Source organism: Epinephelus moara, chromosome 16 (genome assembly GCF_006386435.1).
Source record: "Epinephelus moara isolate mb chromosome 16, YSFRI_EMoa_1.0, whole genome shotgun sequence".
Lineage (NCBI taxonomy): Eukaryota > Metazoa > Chordata > Actinopteri > Perciformes > Serranidae > Epinephelus > Epinephelus moara.
Genome location: NC_065521.1, coordinates 6,043,403 through 6,063,884, shown reverse-complemented (window position 1 = coordinate 6,063,884; position 20,482 = coordinate 6,043,403). Strand labels below are relative to the sequence as shown.

The window sequence follows — 20,482 nt, the reverse complement described above, 5'->3', positions numbered from 1 at the left end:
TTTCTTCCTCATTAATAAAACCCTTCATTTAAAAACTGCATTTTGTGTTTACTTGTGTTATCTTTGACTAATGTTTAAATTTGTTTGATGATCTGAAACATTTAAGTGCGGAAAACATGCAAAAAAGTAAGAAATCAGGAAGGGGGCAAACACTTTTTCACACCACTGTATGTATTTATGCTGACGTGACATCTTACTTGTCATCCAACATTTTGCGTTCATGCTCGCTCTTCTCCAGGCAGCTCTGCCTCTCATTCAGTTCTCCTAATAGGGAAGTTGCTTGAGCTTTCAAAGCCTCACAGTCCTTGGCCAGCTGTTAACATACAAAATGCTTTAAGGTATTGTGGTTACAGTTGACATTATACAGCTGCTTGGTACAGCCCCACCTGTAATTTCAGTTGTTAAAAGATTTGAAATTTTGGCTTATGGTCATAGGAGTGAAAAAATCACAGCTGTTCATAGTTCACACCTGGGCACAGTCCTTGTCCTTCTGTTTGAGCAGAGCTTCAGTTCTGTCCCGCTGAGCTGAACTCTTCTGCAGATAATCAAGCTTCTCCTCCAACTCACGATACCTACAGACACAACAGATCATAACTCAGCTGGGGTGAATTTCAATAGATATATACATATACTATATATTATTACAATACACTGTATATGTATCAGTACGACAAAGGAGGGCTGAATGATCATTTTTATGCAGAAAGTGCGATTTTAAAGTTTTCGCAAGTGTTGCAAATTTATGAAATTCTCACTTACATAATAACGCTGTCTTTACAAGCTGTAGTAAGTGATAGTTTAAGCTGTTGACTGTTGATCTGAATAATGACTGTCCCCAGCAAATTTATTCAGCTGTAACTAATCAATGTTAATTGTGTGTAGTGATGGAAGAAGTATTCAGATCATTTACTTCAGTCAAAGTAGTAATACCACACTATGTAAAAAGTCCTGTTTTTTTAACTACAGTTAAAGTACAGAGGTACTGGCAACAAAAGTAAAGGTGCCAGTTATGCAGAAGCCCTGTCTTCTGCATAACTTAGAAGGCACCACAAATGAACATAAACCAGCTGATTCTGTGAGTATGAAAGGAACACCACTGTATCTTTTTATGTTTGTAAAACTAGGAAGTGGGCAGTACTTTTTTACTGTAGATAGTACAGAGATAGTACATCCTAATATTGTTTTACATTTATAATCATAAAAGCTCTGAAGTGAGATCTGCAGCATAAACAGCAGTGAAGCAGCTCTAAGTCTGTGATGCTAAACTTAACACTAGCTTAAGCAGCTACAGAGCAGAGCGGTCAACAGTAGCATTAGGTGTCGCACATTTTGAATATCAGATCATATTTATAACGTCAAGTTAACTTATTAAGGATAGACCGATACATCGGCCGGCCGATATATCGGGCCGATATTTGAGTTTTTTTTTTACTTGCATCGGCTGATACGCGCGTGGGTTCGCGGATTTATTTTTCCCTGGCATGATTTACAGACAGGCATCCACGGGCAGCTCTGTGTTGCCGGAAGACCCTGCAGCGCACATGCAGCGAATCCTACTGTGTACAGTAGTTGTTGTTTTATTTATGCTTCAGCTTAAATATTTGTTTATTTTATAAAGACATTACTGGAACATTTAAGAGCACTGAACTCTTTTTTTTATTTGAATGTATAATAATAATAATAATAATAATAATAATATTCTACCTGTTCTTCCTCAACTTTCCATCTTGTTCTAGTATTTTTTACTGTTCAAGAAATGTTTCTTATTTTAAACTTGAGACCTGTAATATTTGTTATCATTGTGTCATTTTTTTGATGTAAATTGAGGGAGCAAAAGCAGTATCGGCCCCAAATATCGGCTCAAGAAAATCGGCAGTCCATAATCGGTCATCGGCTAAGGGTGATGGAAAAAAATCAGTATCGGCATCGGCCCTAAAAAATCCATATCGGTCTATCCCTACTACTTATAATATTTAAATGTGGGCTAAATTTGTCATTTTCCTACAGAACAATAGGCAAGTTGACTTTTCTCAAGGAAAAAAAAAAAAAAAGATATAAAGAGAGGATATCAACAATATGTAACTCTTTCAATAAAGGTTTTAATCTGTATGCCCTCAATGTCAGTTTTTCTGGCAAAGGATCCTTTAAGTCCTGTGGGTTGTGAGGTGGGGTAGTTGCATGCCCCACAGATGTTTGATCAGATTGGGATCAATTGGGGAGTGCCAATGCCATGAGGTGCTCTGCAACATTGTTTTGGGGTGTGGACTGTGTTAAGTGGCATCCATATGAAAGCCAGGACGAAAAGTTACCCAGCAGAACACTGCATTGTAACAAGCTGATCAGTATTATTCACTTTACCCGTCAGTGGTTTTAATGTTCTGACTGATCGGTGTATAGAGCCCAGTCATAGCCAGTTTGATGTTAAAAGGTAAGCTAACAAAACACAACTTGTAATCCTTTAATGTAAAGACAGGACAGCGAGTTTGAAGACAATTAAGCAACCAAGCACAAAAATAAGAGACAGGCAGGTAGCACCAGTAACTGGAAAGAAGGCATGCACACAGGAAGAAAGAGAAAGCCACACAGAGCTGTGGGCTCACCTGCCCTGTGTGGCCTGAAGCTGCTCTGTGAGTTTAGCCAGGCTAGAGCTGGAGAAGGAAACAGACAGAGAGGGAGGAGGAGGAGGAAGACATCTCAAAAGTCAGCCTTTAATTAAGCAGAGGAAACGCAGAAATAAAAGAGCATGCTAGTGTCCTTACGGCGTAAGAGGAGAATTATCTGCAGACGTACAGTATAATTAAGATTAGTTAAACAACATTCAGTCCAAAAGCTGCTGATAACAACTGGTTAAACACAGAAAGTCAGTGTAGCGCTGTTAGTTTCAAACAATGCATTTAGGTATTTTGTACTGGAAGCCAAAATGTGTCTTACCAGTCAGAGGAGTGCTGCGCCTCAGAGCGATGTTGAACAGCCTCCTCAGTAGCACTGCCTGCCTGTAAAAACATTCATACAAGTCCTTTTCACAGATAAGGTAGCAAATCCTTGTATCCATACCCATAACATCTCTATTGTACATAGAGACACGATTCACAAGCAGTTGAATATCTTATACCTGACACACAAATTGTAACAGAAGGAAAGAATGGCCATGAAAAGCGATAGGAGCTAGGTAATTAGTTCTCTAAACCATTTTTTAATCCAGTTTAATAATCCTTGATCATAATTTAAAACATGATTGAGTGCATTAGGTAAAATTTTGCTTGTGCTGATTTTAAATTCATTATGCAAATAGAGCAAGTTAGTCTAATACAACCCGCAGTTCTTTGAGCCTACCCTCAGGGTGCAGGGACTTTGACTGATTTAATCGTGTTATGCTACACTACTGTATTTATCTTACAACATTGATGTGTATTTTACTCTATTACTGTTTTATTTTTGTATTATTTATAATTGTCTGATCCTTTTTTTTGCACAGTGTGCAGTGGTTAGCACTGTCACCTCACAGCAAGATGATTCCAGGTTTGCATGTCCTCCCCTTGTTAAGGCCTTTGCACACCACGTCCTACTTTTTCGTCTGAAATTGTTGCAGGCTTATAAATAAAATACAACCTCATGTTGCGTCAACCTCGTTCACACACTGACTTCAAAATTTTTGTCTGTCAATAAAGTTTAAGAACGGGTTTGATTTTCTGTGTTTTATCGCAACCGTCAAAACCTAGAAAGAGTTTTTTGACCAGGAAGCATTGAAGAAAATGTGGCGTAACCTGCAGGACACACAACATCTGCAGCAAGACAGAGAAAAAGGTGCACAGTATTCTTTCATAACTCAGATAGCTTACTTCAACAGGTCAGATAGTAATATTCAGGCAGATGATGATGACTATGAGAAGGCGAATGTAACAGAGGATGAGGAGAGAGAGAGAGAGAGTGTGGAGAAAGAGAGGACAGGTCAGCCCCCTTGGGTAGCTGTGGTGCCAAATGCAAGACGCGGGCAGAGAGTGGCGACAGCCAGGTTGGCACCTCCAGTGAAGAGAAGCAAGGGAGTAAATGTCTTTTCATTCTGTCTTGCATTGCAAATTTCCGCAACAAACACCAATAAAAGGCATCGGACTGTGCAAGGTTTCTATGCATAAGGATTTTTGAAGGATCACAGATTTAAAGAATCACGTATGAAAAATATGCACTTGGTGTCACGTAAGAAAGTTTCAGTCCTGTTACTGGAATTTCTTAAACAGAAGTGACAAGAGTTCAGTTGAAAAATACCAGAATTTTCCCATTAAAATTTTTCTGACTGAATCCCACTTGGAACACTACATAACACTACAAAATTGTTCCTGCACGAGCCACCTGATACTTAATGCTTCATTAGCTTTTCCTGGACCTAAAATTCAATAATAATATTAACCGAGTATTTGTCTCTTGTTATTTCCCTCTGTGTATCCAACTCATCTGTAGTATTAAATAACTGCCTAAGGTAGAATTTATGGGTGTTTGGATCACAGTGTTACCTGTGCCTGGGCCAGTTTGGCTCGCAGCTGATCAATGCAACGCCGCATTCGCTCCCTCTCCTTCTCTCCCTCGTCCCTCTGGCTCTCCAGCTCCTCATTCTTCCTCCTCAGGTCTCTCATCCCTTCCTCCAGTTTTTCTTTGTGGCTCTTCAGCAGCTGGAGGAACTCGTTTGCACCTTCCACAGGCTGAGGAAAGTAACATAAAAGTGAAAGAGCATGGGATGAATGGATGCAAGTAGAAGTGATGACAGGAGGGAACTGGACAGAGACAGACCACATTCACCCCCGGCTGGACTGGAGGACCGACACCAAGCAAAAAGTAGAAATACACCAACATGTGAGAGAACACAAATGGGGGTTTATACAAGGAGACAGCGAGGGATTTAAAAAAAGGATCGATTGGTGGATTAGCGCTGTGTGTTAATGCTGTGCTCCATTCAAAGTGAGAGGTTGGCACTGTTTGAAATCGCATACCAACATATTATTGATGAGTGTGTCACAAAATGAGTATGTAGTGTGTTCCAGCTGCATAGTATGTGGATTTTGAGTACATGAGCAATGCCTGGATGTATCCTAGATTAGCAAGAATTTCTGAGAAGTAAACTTACTTAAACTTAAGTCAACCGCCCCAAAATCAGTGGTGGAAGAAGTAAAAGTAGTAATACCACAGTATAAAAATACTCCACTGAAAGTAAAAGTCCTGCGTTCAAAATCTAACTCAAGTACAGAAGTATAGGCTTCAAAATGTACTTTAAATATCAAATGTAAAAGTACACCTTATGCAAAATGCCCCCATTCAGAGTGCTATATATATTCTACATATTACTGGAATATTATTATTGATTAATTTATGTATGCATCCTTTTAATGTTTAACTACTTAAGGAATAGTTTTTCATTTAATGGTTGCTTGGATCGTTAACGTGATTGGTACAGTCCTGTGATGCAGAGAATACATATTGACTGAGTATACTTCAGTGTAAACAGTCTACTGGTAATGGCATACTTAACCATTAATGTAGTGCTCAGTAGGCTATGCAGTACATACTGACTGGGTATGTAGTATGCAGTATGTTAGGATGCGATTTCAAACACACTCACAGAGAAATTTCTGGTGTCCAACTACCATTAAGTCCAGTGATCCTGCTCGGAAATATAAGGGATAAAACATGGATGACCTCAATATTGCCTAATGTAAAATACAGTTCCCCATAACATAGCTAGTGTTATTATTAAAACATGTTTTGGTCCTAAGTGCCAGGTTTTGTATTTGCACCTCTGACTTCACAGGCCATACCATGTTGTTTTCCGAGTAGGAAGTCAGGCTCTTTAAGTTCTACCTGAATGCAATGAAAGGTAAGGTGGGGTGAAGCATTTAACTAGAGGTGGGACGGCCACAGAATCAGTGTCAGGGATCTGATTGGGGGGGGGAAGCGGGATGCAGTGAGCAGGCTCACCTGGCCATTTTCCCTGCCCATTATCTCCCCCCATGCCTCTGAAAGTGAGGTGGGGGGAGAGGGGAGGGCGCTACTCAAGGAGCTATGCACACTCGCATCACCCTAGACACATGGACATACCAGTTAGATGGAAAATGAACAAATACATCAAAAATCGAATCATAAAACATCCATGATTAACAGTGCCACACATCTTACCAGGCTGCGAGGTGGCGTGGTCTGTGTGTGTTGATCCGTCTCTTCAACTCTTTTCTTCTCCCGCTGATCTAGTGTCTGAAACAAGTGGTTCCAAAATCCACAGGAGACATTTAAAAAGCAAGACAACTATTCTTCAGCAGACACATTTCTAATGTAGTTTTCTTTTTTTTTGCCCACACTTTACGTGTTTTACCAGAATCCTAAACAGACATTTAGATGTGATGCTTTGTGGCTGAAAACGTAACGACAACCTTCTTTCTCTGTGATCACTCATTTGAAATGTCAATATAGCCCATGCAACTGCTCCTCTGTTGTCATTAACCTGCACTTATGTTTATTTCATCAATCATGATTTGATCCGCAGTGCAGCAACTTGGCAATGGCTGTTGGTTAACATGCAGTTTTTATGGGCTGTGATTAAATCACTATTTCATACTTGATTTGAAAAACCAAACAGAAAAACATGTAAATGGGAACAACTATATTGTGAGTTTGGTTGTATCAAAACACAGGTGATCACAGAGAATAAGAAGAGGCAGAACAAACGTCTAGTGGGCTGAGACTCAGCAAAGTAACAAAGCTGTGTTCTATTGTTAGCCAACTAAAAAGCGGATGAAAAAGAATAAATATAGTAGCAGAAAAAACACTTATGCCTCCCTAGGCTTAAATGGTTTTTCTTTCCTCGTCATTCTCTTTCTCTCTTTCATGAAACAAAACATGGGAAATGCATTATTATATATTATTTACATCAAATATGGAGTATGAGCACAAAACTACTGTAAAAATATACAGAATAAAAACAACTAACATGAGAAATATTGGTAAAAAAAATGTATGATCTTTGCGTACACAAACATATTCCATCACAGGATTATAAAATATAACAATGGAAGACACAGTATGTACTAGTGGAACTAAATTGTTAAAATGTAAAAACACCTTACTATGTGTGAATATGAGGATGCAGATATTTGAATCTCATCTAGCTAACCTGTGGTCCCTCCAGTGGTCTGTTCCTTGCCGGGCGCCCCTGCAGGTCCTCAGTCTGGTTGGAGCTGCAGCAGTTGTTAGCGGTGGAGGCTGGTCCATTCACCAAGCCCTGTAATGAGTGGTTTTCCTGGGCTAGCCTCTCCACCAGGGCCCTGGCCTCCTGGAAACGACAGCTGAGAAATTCTCGTTCCTCTCTTGTCCTCTGCTGCCATCCCTCCATCTCCTCACAGCGTTGTCGTAATGCAAGATTGCTCCGCCGCAAGGCCTCTGGGGGACAGAACAATGAAGGTAAGAGGAGAAGTAGGAGATCGATAATGATACAGAGTGACACAGAGAAACTATTACAACAACAGGTAGAACTAAACACGTAATAATAATAATAAAATTAATCTATTCTGACAAATATTACACCAAGGTTTCTGGCTACAGGTTTGACAGGGAGCAAAGAAAATTTCTGTGAAATTTCGAGAGACTTTGGTAGACCAAAAAGAATCAAGAGAAAAAAAAATTACATTGGCAGTAACAACACATACACATATAACAACAATGGGGCCCAGGATGGAGCCTTGGGGAACACCACAGGTCAGAGGGCCAAAGAAAAGGAGGCATCACCAGTCACTATAGATGGAGTTCTCTTTAATAAGTAAGTCAATAAATAAGATCTGAACCACTCTAGAGCAGTATCCCTGATGCCAAACCACTTTTCAAACACCATAGATTTAACCAATATTGTAATATGAAACTATGTCAAATGTATTTCTAATTTTATTGTGCAGTGTTTATGTTGGGATTTCCAGAGCTTAGGGAGAGACTATGTTACCTTTGAAACATGAAATAACATATTTTCCCCAGCTAACAATCAATCTTGGTCTGGCATGACCAGTAGCTTATGAAAGCTAAAGTTAAAGCATACTTTAAATAAATATTGTTGTGTATCTAATAATACTGAGTTAGGTCACTGACTTTAATACTCTTTTTTACTTTTGTTACCTGCTTAGCAATATTTTGGCATTTACAGTTTCACACAATTTTCAGAGCATATGCACAGATCTCAAGGGCGGCGCAGGGGACACATGCAGCTCAATATTCACAAGCACAAGAAGCACAAACTTCTTCTGTTTATTTGAACATGCACATTTGTGTCCTACCCTGCTGCTTTACTGTAATGAATGCCTCTACTTATATAATGCTTGTATTACTACTTTTTTTTTTTTTATTATTTTCTTTGAAATCACCAATTAACACTTCAGCATGTTCCGTGCCAGCCTTTGTTAAAACGTGCTATTTGATTCCATCAGTAATGCCCAGCAGAGATAAGCCATATTTGACATATGGCTGGAGTGTATTATGCTTTATTTCTCTTAATTATTATTCAATTATGAAAATACATCCTACCTCTAAGCTGCTGGTTGTCACCCAGCAACCTGGTCACCACTTCATTGGCAGCCAGCTCAGGTGGGACCCTGAGGGTCCCTCCACTCTCTTCTCCGGACATGTCCCACTGCATTGGGCCATCAGGCTGGGGCTGCACCATCCCTATAAAAAAATGCAGAGTATTATCTACACATACACACCTCACAAGGCCGTTATTCATGCGGAGCACCACTGCACCAATAACAATATCGAGCAACCATGTTATATTCAAGTCTGTTTCTCCGTAGATATACGTTTCACTTTACCTTCAACAGAGCTCAACCTTATCCCATAGAAGAAACAATAACTCTTTAGATGTCTAACCTGCTGCACCTAACCTAACCTAACCCCTAACCCCAGGCGTAGTGAGGGGCGCTGCGGGCAAAGACGTCGACACAGGATCTGCATTCATCATCATAGTGACACATGGCATACCACGCCTCATCCCCGTTAGGCGGCCTGAGGTATTAACTTTCTCTTTCAATTTAATCCCTCCTCACCATCCTGGTCCATTTCTCTAAGGAGGCCTGTTGACAGGCTTTTATCTCAACACTCACACTTGTACTGTCAGTACTGCCCTTTGTGCCGTATAACCTACATCCAGGTATCGGCGAACAGGACGAAAACATTACGTCATTCCCAATACCATGAGGCAAACAGCTCATCTGAAACACATTGCTTGTCTTATGTATTTGTTTACATCATAATCAGAAGTAAAACCACCAGTCGTCAATTTCAACTGCTGATATGACCAAAAGCTCACACGTGTAATCAACTCATATTTATTACTGCAAACGTCAACGTTACAACGATGTTGATTTCTTCCCCACACTAAGGGTCATATCGTGTTGCTAACGTAACGTTACATACATTACATGTGCGAAAGTCCTCTTACCCTCTCTTCTTTTTCAGTTTGGTTGTCCGGAATAACAGGCTGTCACTCAAATACAACCTGTTAGTAAGCGTAACGTTATCTGTTTAGCCACCGTTAGAAAGCTGGCTGATGCTAAATAGCTCGCGGTGTAAGTTAGCTATTAGCTAACGTTAGCTAGGATAATTTAGCAACCAGTAGCTAGGTTTTCTTAGGCACCTGTTGACTGACATAAACAACGAACTACATCAACAAACTGTATATGTTCCGAAAGGCATTCTGCCCAGTTTTGTAACGTTATCCTAAAACGTGTTAAGGTGGGTTGAGGTTATCTGTCAGAGCCTAGGCGAGTGTAGTTAGCTCAGGAAATACCGTTGAGTGTTTTACCCTGAATTCACCCTCTCAGGCAGCACTTCCTTCCAGGCTGCAGCCAACCTCTTTGTTAAAGGGATAGTTCGGATTTTATGTACTGTGCTTGTGTGAGGTATTCATCTATACACAGTGTAGCTATGACCTACAGTCGATGCTAGTCAGCACAACCCCAGTTTGGAGAAGCAGACTGGAGTCCAACACCGAAGCCACTTTAAAAAAGTCCGGTCTGGTTTTAAAGAGGGCCATATAATAGCTTTAACTTTATGAACGGAAATTACTGTCTGATGGTAAAGCGGTGAAAATACTCTCAGTATAATGTACACTTAAAATGGTATTGCTTTTCTTAAGTGGGACTTTTTTAGGTGCCTGATATACATCTTATTGCTGACCCCTCCACAGCAGTAGATTACCTAGCTTTCACTGACTAACATCTACTGTATGTGATATACTGTTTATAGATAAGTACCCTATACAACCCCTCTTCAAAAAATCAAACTGTCCCTTTAAACCATACAATGTTGATCATGATTTAATGCAGCATTCAACTCAAGTCTTCAATTCAATTCATCTTTATTTAAGAAACATGGGTCCATATCAGCATAAAATAAAGTAAACACTACGACAGCATAGATATATCATTGCAGTTCACAAGTCATTGAAACACACCACAAGTGGACTGTGTATAGTGGAGTACAGTAGGCTCTTAATGGGGCTGCATTAACATAATCTGTACACACATGAAACTGATGTGCTAGTGCATTTGCTTGAGTGTAGAGTTTACAACACTAGCACTGTACATCATCATCATCATCACCACATAGATCATCCCTGATGAATGACCCAAATATATCCCTTTGTTTACCATATTTAGCACTTGATCTGACATAAAGAATGAAGGACATTTTTGCTTCTAAACTACCATGCTTTTAACTATCATGATAACATTTTTTTTAACTTGATGTCATATTGCACACTGTAACTTCAGCAGACTCTGAGCAGCTGTTGTGGGCCAGCACTGTAAGGAGACAGGATGACTAATTAGCACACATCAGATGGTTCACAAAAGACTTAAGTGCTGTATCATAGGCAACAGTTGCCTGGAATCTTCACCACCATGTTGACAAAATACTCTCTAATGTTTTTCTCTTTCTTTGCTTTCTGCATCTTACATTTTTCTAACAGAGAATGTGAAATCTAATTGATTCATATGCTAAGTATGACGACATTTCACACAAATGTTTAATAGGATAAAATTATGACGTGATGACATTCCACATCCTAAAGGTCAAAGGACAGCTTCAATGTGACATCATAATGTTCTGCAAAAAAAAAACACTGGCCATTATTCAGCACCATAACTCGGGAACAGAAAAGAGAGATATTGGTCAGATACTGAAAGGTGACAGTAATCTTGAGTGCCCACCTTGAAACTGTGCTGATGGTATAGATCTTAGGTGCTGCCGGGTTGAAGATGCGAACGACAGACATGGATGTAAACTCCAACTGCAACCTGACAGGTTCGCAGAGGTGCACAACCATGAGGCAGTTGGTGGTTCTTGAAGTCAAGAGGGATCCTTAAACGGCTGAATTTCAAGGGGACCACATCATCAAATCCTGCTAAAGAACTGTTCTGATGTCAAGAATCCTTCAAATTTACCAAGGACCAAGTCTAACCTTCAGAGAATTTTCAAGGATGCATGCGTGTATCCTCAGCAAGCATTAATACCCACAATTCTTTGTGCATGATTTGCCAGACTTTAAGGCAGGGCCTCTCCAGTGATGCACACCTGGGCACTCGCCAGCCTGTCCCAATGTGTGTTTACCCAGTGCTAGGAAGGAGTCTTGTCTAGCCTGTGTAGGACCAGACTTGGAAGGACCCGTCCAACCAAAGAGGCATCCCTGACTATGAAAAGCACTGACAAATTCTAGTTGTGGAGGTAATGTAGTGTATTCTGGCAGTAATTGCTGCCTGAAAGGCACAGTTCAGGGTAAATGTGTCCCATCACGCAGGAAATCCCCTTCCTTCTTCCGCATTGGAAGGTGACGTCAGCTGGCCGCAGCATCAGAGCTTCCTCTGCTGATGTGCGCAAAGTGAAAGAAGCTACATGATGCTCCCTATTCCTCCTGCTGGACTTATTTTAATGTTAGCTTGGATTTATCCAAGTTACGCGCTCTATTTCCACATAGGAGAGACCGAGAAAAAATGCTTCATTGAAGAAATTCCAGACGAGACCATGGTTATTGGTAAGCTGTTGTATGGTCGTTAGCTTGACGTAGCTAACTAGCAAAGCGAACAGCTGGCTCCAGCGAAGATGCTGCAGTGAATATGACAGTAACGACAGAAATGCTTGGTTCGGCAGTTTAAAGAAATGTCTAATACATTGTATTTAATCTATGTTAAAGTTTTCTATAGGCTTTTGTGGCAGCGGTTTGGTCTTTTTAACGTTACGTTTCGCATAAATTGTCTCAGCAAGTGGATTGAAACCCTGGTTAACATTAACATTGTATTATACGTGACTCAGATTTAAAGTGTAACTACTACACATCCGTAACAAAAAGGCACAGGGAACTATTAACGACTTAACCACAGAGGCACAAATGGGCTAACAAAATTTCTAGCATGTATGGCAGCATACATTCTGTCATTATGTTTTTCATCAAGACATACTGATAAAAAAAAAATGCAGTGAAAAATATTTGTTTATCTGTCCTGTCCTTCATGATTGCTGTTGGCGATGAAAAATTTCAAGGAATTTGTTAACTGAGATTCAAAACATATACAACTGTAGATTACATTATGGTAAATACCCCCATTTGCCCTATTAATATTTCTACTAGTTGTACTGTCATGCTAATATTAATTCTATTTCTATGTTACTGGTGCAACAGCCTTTGAAAGTCACTCTCCTTTGAACGATGAGTGGATGACCCTATGGCATTTATCTATGTTGCTTTGCTTGTCCAACAGGAAAGTACAGGACTCAGCTGTGGGACAAGCAGACAAATTCCTTCCTCCCATCCACCCCTGGCCTTGGAATGCATGTGGAGATCAAGGATCCAGATACAAAGGTAAGGACAAGGGAGGTGATATTGTAAAACACGCACATACATATAAATAGAATCTAAGGATTTTTCTTGTATGACTCCCAGATAATCCTCTCTCGTCAATATGGGTCAGACGGACGGTTCACCTTCACTTCCCATACTCCTGGAGAACATCAGATTTGTTTGCACTCCAACTCCACCAAGATGGCTCTGTTTGCAGGAGGAAAACTGGTATGAACATAGTGACTACTTTTTTTTTAACTGACTGGCCTATTGTTGCTCAATATTTTCCCAATGGGACCCTAATGAAATGCATGTTTATTTGTACAAACTGAGGGCTGTTCCATAAACCAGGCTTATTTTCAGGGAATTCTGTTTCATAATGAAGGGTTAGATAAGTCTGACATCTGAGGTTACTATGGAATGTTACCCTTCCAGTCTAACCTGCTTCTGGTCGGACTAGTTTTCAAGCTTTATTTCAGCTCAGGCATAAGCAGTATTACATTTACTCTGACGTACTCTCTACTGCTGCACTATGAACATCAGTCAGTTTCTAGTACATGTCAATGTGATCACATTTTGACATTGACTGCATTAAGGACTGAAAAAGAATTGAGATTTTTAAAAGTTTTTGTTCTCGTTTAATAGTCACAGGTGGTTTCAGCTCTACTGAAATTGATAAGATGTGGGGCAAGCCCAGTCTGTTTCCAGGTTGAATGACATGTTTCCCTGGAATGGTGTGAAAGAAGCTCTGAGGTAAAGATATACAACAGGGTAGTTTAAATAGACACAATAAATGGCATCAGTTAAGACAAAGCTATCAGTTAAGGAAAAGTCAAGTAATAAAAGTGAGATTGAAGAAGAGATTTAAAAGAGGTTCCTGAGTTTGTAGGCAGGGAGTCCCACAGATGAGGGGCCTGGACAGCAAAGGCCAGTTCACAATTAGTGACAAGGCAAGATTTTGAAACCATTACCAGGGCCTTGCATGAGGATCTCAAGCACCGATCAGGCTCAAAGGGAGTCACCAGATCACAGGTATAGGCAGGAGCCTGACCATTCAAACTTTTAAAAACAAGCAGTAATTCTAAAAGTCACAGGTAACCAGTGAAAGACAGCAAAAATTGGTGTGTTGTGGTTGCTACTCTTAGTACAATTTAAAATACATTGAAACACAATACATTGTTCTTGCATCAGAAAATGCATGTACAATATCGAAATTTGTGGGCGAGGTGCACAAGTGCAGATCCACACTCCCTCCAATAGGAGTTCTGTGTCCCAATTAATTTTTCTAACAACTGAATTAGATTTGTCCAACAAAAGTCTCCCCAGGTTAGTGAGTTGGTAGGAGTACAAGTGAAGTGTCCTAGTCTTCTAAGCTAAACCTCCTCAGGTATTTCCATACGCTTTCTTCTTCCCAAACGTGCCTCATATCATTTGTTGAGTTTTAACTAACTGAGTTTTAATAATTTACTCTTAATCCCTTTATCTGTATGCTTCCGTGCCAGTGATAGCCACGGCCAGAGGCGCTATGTTTTTGGGTTGTCCGTCCAATCATCCGCCTGTCTTTCCATCTGTCCCATTCTTGTAAACACGATATCTCAAGAATGCCATGGGGGAATTTCTTCTAATTTGGCACCAATGTCCACTTGAAATTAACAATGAACCGATGAGAATTTGGTGGTCATAGGTCAAAGGGCAGCGTTACTATGACCTCATGTTCTACTCATTCTCATTAACCTGGTATCTCAAGAATGCCTTGAGGGAACTACTAGAAATTTTGTAAATACGTCGACTTGTACCCAACGATGACGGGATTAGAGTTTGGTGGTCATAGGTCAAGGTCACTTTGACATCACAAAACATGTTTTGGGCCATAAAGCAAGAATTTATACATTAATTATGTCAAGATTTTACACAAATTTCTAATAGAATGAAATGATGAAGTGGTCACCTTCACAGTGACATTCTAATGTTTTGCAAAAACACTTTCCTGGTCATTACTCAACGTCATAACTCAGGAAGAGAAGGGGAGACATTTTGTCAAATACTGAATTGGTGGCACTAATCTTGGTGTCCACTTTGAAACTGTGCTGATTGTATAGATCTTCTGTGCTGCCAGGTTAAAGATATGTGTGAGGCCTCCAAGTTTTTGAATATGCAGCAACATTTGGAACATTATCTACTGTCATGGCTACATATAACTCTGGACAGACACGGATGTAAAATGTAACTGCAACTCGATTGGTTTGCAGATGCAAATAACTGCAAGGTGGTAATTCTAGATTTGACTACTGTAAGTATTTATATAAATTTAAGTAATTCTGGAAGAGCTCTGGTTTTGTTCATTTTTGCATACATGTTTCTTTCCTAATTTTATGTTGCTTTGTGCCAGTGAACATCACACAGTTGTCTTTACAAGTCTGTTCTTGTCATTGTGAGTTGCTGTGATCAGATCTTAAACCAAATGTGACTTAGTCTGATTGCATTAACATTATTTATGTAGTCTAATTCCAGACAGCACAACACACAACACCCCTATCAGACAATTATCTTTTTTTTTTTTTTCGTCAACAGAATACAAGCACATAGATTTTAAACTATATGTTTCCCAATGTTGCAGAGAGTGCATCTGGATATTCAGGTTGGAGAACATACCAACAACTACCCTGAAATAGCAGCTAAGGACAAACTCACTGAGCTGCAGCTGCGAGTCCGACAGCTGCTGGACCAAGTCGAACAGATCCAGAAGGAGCAAAACTACCAGAGGGTAAGAAAAAACACCAAGTTATGTGTGAGATTAAAGGGTTACTCTTAAATTGATGAGGGTACAGCTGCTGTTCATGCCATTGGTCCTACCTCTCCGATAGACACAATCATCTGTATTAACAACTGCAAATCCTCAATAGTTCCTGTCACCCATGGTGTCCCCCAGGGTTTAGTGCTTGGTCCCCTTCTCTCATCCTTGCTGCCACTTGAACAGATCCTCCACCACCATGGTCTCCAGTTTCACTGTTACGCAGATGATACTTAACTCTACCTCTCCTTCAGGACCATCACTTCTGCCACTTACTCCACCCTCACCTCCTGCCTAACTGACATTAAAACATGGGTGCAAAGAAATTTTCTGAAACTAAACAGCATTAAGTCAGAAATCTTAATCACTGGCCCAGACTCCCTTATGGCCCACCAAGGATTTTGCTCCCTGTATTGATGGTTACTTCGTCAACCCGTCCACCCATGTCCACAGCCTTGGAGTTATCTTTGACCCCACCCTCTCCTTTCTGCATCATATCAACCACATCAACAAAAACGATAACACATTTTGGGTTTACTGGACCTTATACCTAATTCTGCTTAACTTAGGCCTGTTGTCCTCGTCCGTGGATCTTTTTTGTGCCATCTAGTGTTAGTAAGACTACAATACACTAATCCATGTAAAAACAAGATGGCAGCCATCTCTGCTAAGTCAGTCTACAGTAGGGTTGGGTACCGAAACTCTGTACTTTTTGTACTTGGTACCGATTCACGTCGGTACTACAGAGTACCGATTCACTTAAAATGAATCGGTGCCAAATTTCACTACCTGAGGTGGAGGCGGAGCGAGAGCGCATGACTCGCACCTCAGACTCAGCAACAATGGTGACAAAAAAATCTCAATAAAATGTTGAAACTGAGAAGTTTAGACTTTAAAAAGTACCGAAATACGGTACCGTTTGGTACCGGTATCGAATTCCAGGTACCGGTACCGGTACCGTATCGGTTCAATTATGAACGGTACCCAAAACCCTAGTCTGCAGCTGACCCTGACACAAACGTGGACAAGGTGCAAAACCCGATCAAATTTAATGGTTGAAACTTGTTTATTTATGATTAATTACATTTGTAATTTGATATGCCAACAAAATTTGACCAATTTTAGCAACGGTAACAAGCTGAGATGCTGTTAATTAGGAAGCACTTGTTTGAAGACATAAGGGATTTATCATCAGCTCGTTGAAGGACATTGGGGCTTTATTATCATCTCGTTTGAGGACATTGGGACTTTAGTGTTGTCTCGTTTGAGGATCTAGGGACTTTAATATTGTTGACAATATTTCGTTTTTTATACTTATCAGGTCCTTCTAATCCTGAATCCTGAATCCACGTTTTGATTTTCTCTTTTTTAGAGCCCGACATTCATTAGGTGCACTATTGCACCACATTCTCAAAGCACAGAGTGTAGTCTCGGCACAGATGGAGCTGCAGAACATCAGGCGCAGTGAAAGTAAAAGTTAGCCGTTCATTGCGCTGGGATTAAATGTTTGCTTTCACTCACAAACCACTGCTCCTCTCATCCATGGATCTGATCTGATCAGCTCTGATCAGATCGACTGATCAATTATCCACCTTGTGACTCAAAACTCCACAAACTGCTGCAGAGAAGGAAAAAAAAAACTCATGAAGAGTTCCATCTGTGCTCTGATCATGGATCTGCAAAAACCTCCAAATTTAGAAAGGTCACACCTGATACCCAAGGACACACTGACAAAAAAAAGAGAGAATGTCAGTGAGCTTTTATTCACTTGCCTTGTGATTAAATGTCTTTTTGAAGAATTTACAGTGTTTTTTTTAAACATATATCCTACTCTATGTAAGGCATCTTTGAAGACTTTGAAAAGTGTTATATAAGTCTGATTTATTATTATTGTTATTGTTAGACTGCTCTAGTGACTTCATTGTTTGTCTTGTCCTCTACAGTATCGCGAGGAGCGGTTTCGCATGACGAGTGAGAGCACCAACCAGCGTGTTCTGTGGTGGTCCATCGCTCAGACACTCATCCTCATTGTCACCGGCATTTGGCAAATGAAGCACCTCAAAAGCTTCTTTGAAGCCAAGAAACTGGTGTAATGTCTGTCTGAGCAACGGCAGCATTGGGAAACAACTTAAACATGAGTAGACAGACTTTACTGACCGAAATGAAGAGACGCCCACTGCAGTGCAGAAACATCCAGGAGGAGACGTGGTCTTAATAACAGCCATAAATGGTACGGGCTAATTTACAGAGGCAGTTATCAATCCTGGGCAAATGAATTTCTTCTTGTAAATGTTTTTGTTTATTGTTATTTTTCCGTTAGCAACAACATTCCAACTGCCTTTCTTGTTGTGTTTGTTGTGTTTTCTTGACAACACTGGACATGTCATTTTTCTGTTTTCCTGTTCAAGTGAACCTAGATTGTTTTATGGTGACACCAGAGTGAACAGCCACTGCAATAGATATGTTACAAGTAGTAACTGAGTAGTTTATTGATACATGGTTTTATGTAGGCCATTTTTTGCCATTGTCATTGTTGCACGTATTTTTTCCAGGTTTTGTAACTTCTAACTGTAGGCTTTCAGCTGCTTTCATTAAGTGGTTACACTTATGCAGATATTATACCTGCCTTGATTCCTTACATGTCAGTTTGATAACACCTCAGTTAAACCCTTATATCTAGCATGTATAAGCAGTATATAAACATATACAGTAATATAGTTGTAAGCAGTGTTGAGGACATTTTTGTGTTTAATAATGTATTGCCTCACAAGACAGCATTCATAACTGGTCAGTAAACCATTAACTAATCATTAATATCACAGTATAACAAAGCTTTAACTTAACACACAAGATTCCTCAATGTGTTATAAAACATTTATTAATGATTTCTAAACAAAAACAAATCATTCACAAGCAGGTTTAAAACTGTTTACAAATGTCTTCAGATCTTTTGAAGACATGTTGAGCTTCAAGGTTCATCCGTGATTTTAGAATTTGTGATTTGACAGAGTTCTTAAAGGAGCTGCATGCGATATTCAGATCATATATGATTCATAGTCTGAGCTGGGATTGTCTGCACACGGCTCTCAACATGGAGGCAGCTGAGACAGCAGCTAACAAAGCTAACTGCACAAACAGTGCTAACAATGGCAACAGTGCTGACAGAGCTGATGGTGTAAATGTGGGGTTGAACCACAGAGTGGGCAGTAACCACTGCAATATGAACGATCCTCAAGGAACAGTTCTGGGTCAGTCAAATTATGCTATAGGGCCCAAAAATACTTATTTCCATGGACTGATATTGTGAAAGAGACGTCTGTAAATCATCTGTGGATACATTTTTGACCGACTCGTTTCACCATCAGAATTTGACCCATTCGGTCCAATAAAATTTCGAAATTGAAAATTGATTGAATCATTTTTAACTAAAAGTTAGCTGTTCGGTTGGTGGAATTCTCTGGTGCTTTTTCTCTATGGGCCCAATAATGCAGGAGCTCTTGTTAATTTTATACCTTGGAAGCTGAACTTTTTTGTGTCATGTGCCACTGAGCAGCTTTCATAAGAACGAACAGGACCTGGCCTACAACGCTGTATCCTGTTCTCGTTATACATTCATGGTTCGAGGGCAGTGCGGAGCGGCAGCGTTCAGTTTGTCAGTGGGATATACACACACACTACACTAACATGCACATTTGGCCTCACTGTCTACCACAACAAAGAACCGAGAAACTCGGATTACACTACACACAGAGGTAGCTTGGCTTCATTCTCTGCTCAGGATGCCATTACTCCAGTGTATCTTTACACAGCAAATGGTTTGCTGCTGTATTAATGTTCTGAATGTCACATACAGCATCTTTAACTTAAGGGCTACTCACTAGTTTTCTTCAAAAGATTTCAGCCTCATCTTGTTGCCTTCATCAGCTAATAGAGTAGGGTCAGATGTGTTGAAGGATAAAGATGGTATATTTACAGATAAATAACATCATTAAAAAATACATGGAGTCAAAAAAAGAAAGAATACCTTGTTTTGTATTCATATAACTGTCAATTACTCATATGTTTATACACCAGTTACAAATGCTTCACAGGAAAAGTTATAATTGACATTACTAAACACCTAAAATGTACTTATATCTTTTAACAATCAAAACTGTTTATATGATGCTTATAAATGTGAAATGGAGGGTCAAATGAATTGTTGCCACCCATCCTTCAACAGACTGTATATAGTTTCTTGAGTTCAGTTTCCTGTACATTTTACCAGAGCTAGAGCTGTAGATACAGTTTGTGATATTAATAACAGGATTCTACTGTGTGTTGTAAATAACAGGTATAGTGTATTGACTTTCCTGTTCATTTTCTAATGCCTTTTACACTTACTGAATGTCTTTTTGATTGTGTCACCATCTTTGTCATAGAACGTATTTATTGAGCAGTTGTGGCCTGTGTTTTATTGCTGAGCTTAAGCCAAATTTTCTGTAATTTCATGAGCTATTTCTGTTTGGGTTCTGTTTGTCAGTGCTGGGCAGCATTTGAGACTTTGGCAAATTCAGAATAATAAAGAGTCATTCAAAGGAAATATATTGAGTCAGTGGGTTCAAATTTTACTGAGGTCCTAATTTTTTACATGGCAAATTTAGATACAAGACAGATTCTCAAGAGGCAATTTGGGCATTAAAATTCTTTTCCAAGCTGATAAAGATCACTATCAAAATACTAAAATTTTCACTGTGGCCCAGAAGTCAACTCTGTGTGCTTAATAAAGAAACTTTGGCCAAACTACGTTCTGTCTCTGATGTTATTTGTGCCACTTTGCCCCAACTACAAGAAAT

The 20,482-nt window shown here is 39.7% G+C and overlaps 2 protein-coding genes across 4 annotated transcripts in view; one reads left to right on the top strand and one right to left on the bottom strand.

Moving 5' to 3' along the window:
• Nucleotides 1-9,824, bottom strand: part of ikbkg (inhibitor of nuclear factor kappa B kinase regulatory subunit gamma) — a 19,081-nt gene extending 9,257 nt beyond the window's left edge. The window contains exons 1-9 of one of the 3 annotated variants that reach the window (XM_050064638.1): nucleotides 9,461-9,824; nucleotides 8,548-8,688; nucleotides 7,154-7,419; nucleotides 6,163-6,237; nucleotides 5,965-6,066; nucleotides 4,509-4,694; nucleotides 2,932-2,993; nucleotides 470-572; nucleotides 198-313 (exon numbers count right to left, since the gene is read on the bottom strand). In XM_050064638.1, coding sequence (XP_049920595.1) covers nucleotides 198-313; nucleotides 470-572; nucleotides 2,932-2,993; nucleotides 4,509-4,694; nucleotides 5,965-6,066; nucleotides 6,163-6,237; nucleotides 7,154-7,419; nucleotides 8,548-8,686 — 1,049 coding nt within the window. In that variant the 5' untranslated portion in view covers nucleotides 8,687-8,688; nucleotides 9,461-9,824. Of the gene's footprint in view, nucleotides 1-197; nucleotides 314-469; nucleotides 573-2,931; nucleotides 2,994-4,508; nucleotides 4,695-5,964; nucleotides 6,067-6,162; nucleotides 6,238-7,153; nucleotides 7,420-8,547; nucleotides 8,689-8,831; nucleotides 9,433-9,460 lie in introns of those variants that run through there. The other 2 variants (XM_050064639.1, XM_050064640.1) reach the window with 2 other exon arrangements.
• Nucleotides 9,825-11,846: 2,022 nt separating this feature from the next.
• On the top strand, nucleotides 11,847-19,631 carry tmed4 (transmembrane p24 trafficking protein 4). The gene is made up of 5 exons (XM_050064735.1): nucleotides 11,847-12,052; nucleotides 12,777-12,877; nucleotides 12,959-13,084; nucleotides 15,474-15,620; nucleotides 17,591-19,631. Exons 1-5 carry the CDS (start codon nucleotides 11,914-11,916, stop codon nucleotides 17,738-17,740), a joined length of 663 nt encoding a protein of 220 aa, XP_049920692.1. The 5' UTR covers nucleotides 11,847-11,913; the 3' UTR covers nucleotides 17,741-19,631.
• The last annotated feature ends 851 nt before the right edge of the window (nucleotides 19,632-20,482 follow it).